This window comes from Arachis stenosperma, chromosome 6 (genome assembly GCF_014773155.1).
Source record: "Arachis stenosperma cultivar V10309 chromosome 6, arast.V10309.gnm1.PFL2, whole genome shotgun sequence".
Taxonomy (NCBI): Eukaryota; Viridiplantae; Streptophyta; class Magnoliopsida; order Fabales; family Fabaceae; genus Arachis; species Arachis stenosperma.
Genome location: NC_080382.1, coordinates 15,360,365 through 15,367,565, shown reverse-complemented (window position 1 = coordinate 15,367,565; position 7,201 = coordinate 15,360,365). Strand labels below are relative to the sequence as shown.

The 7,201-nt window shown below is 35.8% G+C and overlaps 1 protein-coding gene across 1 annotated transcript; it reads right to left on the bottom strand.

Moving 5' to 3' along the window:
• Nucleotides 1-453: 453 nt before the first annotated feature.
• On the bottom strand, nucleotides 454-6,842 carry LOC130933734 (uncharacterized). Its single transcript, XM_057863353.1, has 3 exons — nucleotides 5,301-6,842; nucleotides 628-874; nucleotides 454-512 (listed from the first exon to the last, which is right to left on the bottom strand). Exons 1-3 carry the CDS (start codon nucleotides 6,840-6,842, stop codon nucleotides 454-456), a joined length of 1,848 nt encoding a protein of 615 aa, XP_057719336.1.
• Nucleotides 6,843-7,201: the final 359 nt, after the last annotated feature.

The following is a 7,201-nucleotide window of genomic DNA, read 5'->3' as shown; positions in this document are numbered from 1 at the left end:
TCAGCAGATCTCCACAAAAGCAGTGAGTCCTTCTCCCCTTTCCCATCACCTCTTCCTCTCTATCAATCCACTCAAAAAAATTACACTTTGGTAATTTACAACAAGCAACAAATCTCCTACCTGGGCTGTTCATTGACGACGACGAGAGCACCACCATCTCTTCCCCACAGAAGCATCGATGTCTTCTCTTGTTCATACTCCTAGATGTTGAGCTTCCTTCGGACAACTGGGTTGACTCCATCACAGCTCGAAGAAACCCTTCTTCACCCCTAACAAAGGGATACAGATACTGGAGGAACGCTGTGAGAGATCGTCATCTTCTCTTTCACTCTGACTCTTAAGAACGTTATGAGATAAGGGCATTCTGGTAAAATAACAACATTTAACGTCTCTATTCACGCTAAACGTTAGTGGGGACCCAATTACAAATTTTAATTTACTTCAGGGACCCAATTACAAACTTTTAAACTGTAGGGACCAATTTGCAATTTCACTGAAAGTGTAGGGACTAACTGTGTAATTTAACCATTAAAAAACTAAAATTAACCTATAAGCCTGCAACTATGCAATACAGCAATAGCATAATAGCAAAATTAATGGAAATATTAGTTTGAGAAGGATATGTACCACGGTGAGGCCTTTGCTCCCAACCAGAACCATAGCCGCTCCTAGGGGCCATATGTTGAGGATAATTTCGATACGGTGCAGGAGGATAAGGTTGATTATGAGAAGGATATGGACCAGGATGCTGATAATCATATGCTGTTGGGTGGCCAAAATGAGAACCTCGTTGCCCCCACTGGGGAGGGCCACCAGATCCATGGGGTGGACGATAGCCCTGCTGCCCATAACCACCAGTTGATGCTCTGACAGGCTATTCAAGCAAAAACACAAGGCAGAAGTCAGTAAATAGGAAAATAACTTAAATGAGAACAATAGCTTAGGTCAATATGCTGTCTAGAGGTAGGTTTGCTTTTCAGGCAGAATTGTATCATAATTTTCAAATAAATGAGAACACAGCAAATTTCATGCCCATTAATCTTTCCTGACCAGTTGAGCACCCACATCAGTGGATGATTACAGCAACAAGCCAACAAGGATAAACATGTATTATACCAAAAACACAGAGGTGAAATATGTTTAACTATACATTTAAAATTAGTGGCAAGAAGTCAAATGGGTTAAATTTATCATCATAATATCATACAAGAGGCACAAGTCATAAGAACTAAATTTTAAGAACTGCTATAATGATGAGCTGGAAGTGTCTTGAACTGATGAAATAACAAGGCTGTTGAAATAATATAAAATGAATAAATGGTCAAATTCCTCCTTAAAAGATTTATTATTTTTTAAATTGGTTCTCGAAAGAATTTTTTTAATCAAATTCGTCATTTAAAAATTTTAAGTTAATCATGTTAGTCCTCCTGTTACTCTCTTTGTTGATAATGTCAAAATTTACTAATGTGACATGTTAAGTGACACCACAACACACACCTAGTATCGAGAACCAATTTAGAGAACGAGTAATCTTTCAGAGACTAATTCGACTATTTACTCAATACGAAATCCGTAACATGTCATGTCATCTCAACTCAACCGAAGCCAATCAACTAAATGCATAAAATCACACCATATGATTGATATTACCAGTTATACTAGAAAAAAGATCTCATCTCAGCAAACAACATATGAAAAAAGGGGAAGCTTGACAGTGCCAAAAGAAAAAATCAAAATGCACTAAATATGAATGTAGTATCACCAGTAACTAGCTAAAGAGAACCAACATTAGAAGAGACTATACATTGTTGAGTAATAGCACCTAACATTCTATCATGTTATAATAAAATTGATCTAAAACAGCATACAGAAGAGACACCTATAGAAGAGAATGAAGTGCAAATTTTAATAGATACAAAGCATTAAGTAGATTAAGGGAATTACATTAGAGCATTCAACATTCAAAACAAATTAAATTGCCATATAGGATCAACACGGTTATTCTAAACTTTCATACTTACAACACTCAAAACTCAAATCCAATATTTAGCCCTTTCAACCAAGTGAATCATTAGGTCAAAGACTTGTTAGATACAATAACACAATATATTTGAACTCATCTCTGATCACATGAATTGTTTAATTTAGTATTTTCATTACAAAATTAAATAGATACATCGGAGTACAACTCCAACACAGTTATAAGCATTAGACGTCATAACTTAACCAAGAATTACTCTTTCCTTCGATCTCATGCAAATGAGCAAATCATACAGCACCTCCATTTGAAAAAGTTAGGATTCACATTTTGAATAACAACAAAATAATCAAAAATAACTATAAAAAAAATTATACTCTCTATACAACTTTAATCTATATAGTAGAGTACTCCATATTATTATTATTATTATTATTATTATTATTATTATGCCATGAATTTTGTTTTGTTTTTTTCTTCAGATTTTAAACACCGCTTCTAAACATGTTGAATCTTGGTAAGGGTTTAACGGATACTCTCATTTATTAGTTTTAGTAAAGCAATTAATGGATGGTAGAAACTTAGATGCAGTCAACTTCACATGTAGTTGATAATTTAGAACGGTTAGATGATTTGACTGATTTGATTAAATTTTTATCTAATGATTCTTAACTATCATTTACGTAAAGCAACTAAGTTTCCACCTTAATGGATCAAAAGACAATTGGCAACTTGGCATTAAGTTTTTGTCAGGGCACAAATAATACTATGAATCTCTTCGGTAAGTACCTTAACAACACTCTTTAAGAATATAAAATTAAAAAGATTTCATAGAAAAAAAATAACTTTATAGCTATCTAAGTTCAGTTTGAATAAACAACTTAAATAAGTTATTTTTTCAAAGAGCTTAAATAATAAGAACTTTTATTAATAGCAGTTTATAAGTAAATTATTGTGTTTAGATTTTTAGTTATATAAATACTTACTTTAAAGTTGTAGCGTTTAGATAAATAACTCAAAAAATATAATTTTTTTAACTCAAAAAAATAGAAATTAAAATAAAGATAATAACAAATACTTTTTAATATTGAATATTAATTTTACATAATCTAATCACTAAAATTACAATTATTTAGGCAATTGATTCTTTATTTGTTCTCTTATTAGTTCCATTTTTTAGATAATTGATTCTTTATTTGCTCTTTTATTAGTTTCGTTTTTTAGACAATTGGTTCTTACCACATAATATAATTAGAAATTGGTTCTTCTACTTTACCTTCACCCATAACGGTGTTTTTGTATGGAGTGAATAGTAATAAAATTTTAATTCACAATAGTTTTAATAGCAATGCCAAAAAATTTATTGTGTAGTTAGTGTTTGATGTTTTATTATGTATATGGTAGGTAAAAATAAAAAACAAATATAAAATGTGTGTCAATGTATATTTCGTTGCTTTTTTTTTATTTTTTTTACTCCTATTAGCCTCCTTCTTCATTAGGGTCAAGAATTTGTTATAACTAACTATAAAAATAATAGTAAGCTATATAAAAATAAAATCACATGTGAAAAAAAATAAAATTAAAATTGAAATTTCATACCACATATAATGTTAAATACAAATTTAATAATAAAAATAGAGTGATAAAATGATAAAAATAAATAAATGGAAGAAATATATGCAATAAGTGGTTCAGATGCAACATTGTTTTCAGCAGATAAAACATTGTGTGAAAATAATGATAAAAGGTCAGTGCTTCCAACTGATAGAATCTTACGTAAAAATAGTGATTGAGAGTCAGTATTTTCAACAAAAACAAAAAAACATTTTCACAAAACCAAGAACAAATGTAGATTTTTTTTGTTTTAAAGTCAATTTTTTTTAGGAAAGTGATAGAATGACTTATGGATGAGAAGAAATTATATATTTCTACTTTTTCAAAAAGCTATGAATTAAAATCTCATTGGATACTTTAGAATCTTATATTTTTAATAGAGGAGTGCTACACATACAAGTAATTTGGTTTACAAGTCATACAAGTTGGGAGAAACTTAACCCTAAACCCTAAACCCATATACGATTTTCATGGCGTGTTTTGCGTTCCTCCTTCTCCTCCTCCTCTTCCTTCTTCTTCTCATTCTTCTTCTCCTACTCTTCTTCTTCTTCCTCCATGAAAACGTATTTCTTGCCAAATTTGATCTCCTTCATGCGTTCTCTTTTTGTCTTTTCATTCGTTGTTTTATCTGCGTTTATCACTGATATTCTTGCTTCATTTTTTTCGATTTTCATTATTTCTGGAATCAATCTTTGAAATCATTTTGAAGATAATAGAACTTCAGAAATACACCCAAACGATTACAGAAATACACCTAAAAGATTACAGAAATACACCCAAACGGTTACAGAAATTCACCCAAATGATTATAGAAATACACCCAAATGATTACAGAAATACACCAAAAGGATTATGAAAATACACCCAAAGAATTTCAGAAATACACCAAAATTCGTTGAAATACACCTTATGCATAATTCAGAACTCTTTCTCTTTTTCCTCATCATCTTCTGCTACTTCTTCTTCTTCAAAAACGATTTCAAAGCTTGATGTCAAAAAATAATGGAAATCGAGAATAACAAAAAAAGAAAACAGAGAGAAAAACACAACGTACAAGAAGAAGAAGAAGAAGAAGAAGAAGAAGGTACAGAAGATAAGGAGGAAGAAGATGAAAAACGTGCAGTCAAGAAGAACGAGGAGAAACACGACGATGAAGATGAAACACTTCAAAAACGAAAGAAGATGAAGAAGAAGAAGAGACACGGAAAAAAGAAGAAGGAGAAGAAAAAGAGTAGGCATGGAAAAAGAAAAAGAAGAAGAAATAAATGACTTATATGACTTGTATGAAAAAATCTTTGTTGGCAAAAATCTTAAAACAAATGATAAATTTTATACTAGACCATATCCAAGTAAATATGGGAAAATGGTTGATTCCCCTAAAACAGATTCTGCAACGTGATTATCCTTTTTGTATTATTATGTAAATCGTCCTAGGGTGCAAAGGGTTATATAATGCATAAATCATCTCACCCTAGGACGATTAATGCATGAACTTGTGTGGCAAATTAAGAGTAAATCGTGGCAGGGCTTCTTGGGTTAGAAGTAGAGTATAAATCGTCCCAGGATAGTAGGTTTTACGTGTTAATGGGCTAAACCAAACTGGGCTGCCACGATTTATGTGTTAATAGGACCCTCAAGAGCCTGAGATGATTTATGTGTTACTTTGTAACACTCACAGGGCTGGGACGATTTATGCCCAAGTTATAACCCTAAGGACTCTTGGATCTTCCTTCCGCAAAATGTCCATGTAATACCGGTGATCCTCTTCAGTCTTTGCGTATGCGGCATTCACGAGAATCCTCTGGGCTTCCTTAGACTTGTATGACAGTGCGAAGTTAGAGGCGATGTGTCGCACACAAAATGCCCGGTATGCTGACGGTGGGAGCCATCCACCGTCCTCTGCAAGCAATGCAGCCTTAATGGCATTGTGCCGATCAGATATGACTAAAATGCCGGGTTGATGGGTGACATGCTGGCGGAGATTAGTGAGGAAAAACTTCCACGAATCTGTGTTTTCACCTTCGACTAACCCGAAAGCCACTGGGAGAATGTTCAAGTTTCCATCTTGGGCAATAGCCATTAGCAGAGTGCCGCCATACTTCCCATACAAATGGGTCCCATCAATGGATATAAGTGACTTACAATACTTAAATGCCTCAATGCATGGAGGAAACGTCCAAAATAGTCGATGAAAGAAAACCGTTGACGCATCCACGGTATTACCTATCCTCACTGGCGAAGTATGCAGAAGCGCAATAGTACCCGGCATATACAACTGAACCCCGATGATCCACCGTGGTATGTGGTTGTAAGACTCCTCCCAATCTCTATATATCTGTGCAATTGCCTTCTGCTTGCCCATCCAAACCTTCTTGTAGCTGGGCTTGAACCCAAACTTCGAACACACCGCATTCTGTAACACCTTAACCGACACTGATGCATCAGCCATCACCAACGATAAAATCGAGGCACATATGACATGGTAATCGAGCTGCCTGTGATCCATTGATATCTCCATTGCTAGACACGTGTGTCGTCCATTATACTTTCTAACTTCCCAGTAGCCTTTCCTCTGTCGCATAGTGACACGGATCAGCCAATTACAACCATTCCCGAACTGGACACACTTCCCATGATACTTCAACTGGTCGGACTCAAACACTTTATACTCTACACCCCGCCGAATATTATAACTCTTGATTGTCAGTACAGCTTCCTCTTTTGTTTCAAACCGTTTCCCGACCTCAAACTCGTCCGTGCCAATCACGCTAGGCCTGTCTCCGTGAATCACCGGGTGATGCTGATCTAAGTTTGCGGCTGGGTTCATTGCTTCAAGGTCCAATGTGGTAAAGTGTCGAGGGTACTGCTGCGTACCACTGCTACCATGGGTTTGAGCTCCCACGGCAACTGCGGTGTCCTCTTCGCCGTCGCTCTTGTCACCAATAATTGGTGGCTCCGAATCTGACCCATCATCACCTATAGCCTCCGCAAACGGATCTCTCTCTCTTACCTCCATGAATGCGGGTGCACCATCCACTACAGGTTTAGATCCCATCGCAGCTGCAAGCTGGCCGAAGCTACGCCCATCACCCAAGTCATCACCCAAGACAGGCAAATCAGCAGCAAAAGATGGGGACAAAACAAGTGGAGTCGCCGGTTGCCCTATTGGAACGGCGGTGGAAGTTCCTTCTATGACGCCAGTGGGCAGATTCGAAGCAGTTCCCCCGCTGCTGCCCTCCACGTCAACCATTCTGACAAACAACTCCAGCGCGCCTAAGTCGGAAATCTTGATTGACTATGAAATATAACTCGCATGTCGTCATCACCCAACATCGCGTACTTCCCAAACTTAACATAACCTGGCTTCAATGATATCGGAATACGAAAAAATAATTGCTTCATGCATTTTTTACCACAATTTCCAGCCTTCTCTAATATACTACTGTGCAAATCCATCAACGTTTTTGACGGAGTTATAAACACACCGATCTGCTTTTTGCTAGAAAAAGTTACACCCTCACTTGTGTTTTCATCTATTTTTCCCCGGTGATGCACTAACAAGAAAATACTCTCTGCCATCTCTCACACCCTCAACATATGTTTTGTGTG

Bases quoted from the DNA above. Each gene is read 5' to 3' on its own strand.
- LOC130933734 (XM_057863353.1), bottom strand. From the start codon at position 6,842: ATGGTTGACGTGGAGGGCAGCAGCGGGGGAACTGCTTCGAATCTGCCC. The intron at 875-5,300 runs GTTATAACTTGG...TTGCTTGAATAG, and splicing joins AAGATCCAAGAGTCCTTAGG to CCTGTCAGAGCATCAACTGG. The intron at 513-627 runs GTACATATCCTT...TAAATTACACAG, and splicing joins GGAGCAAAGGCCTCACCGTG to TTAGTCCCTACACTTTCAGT.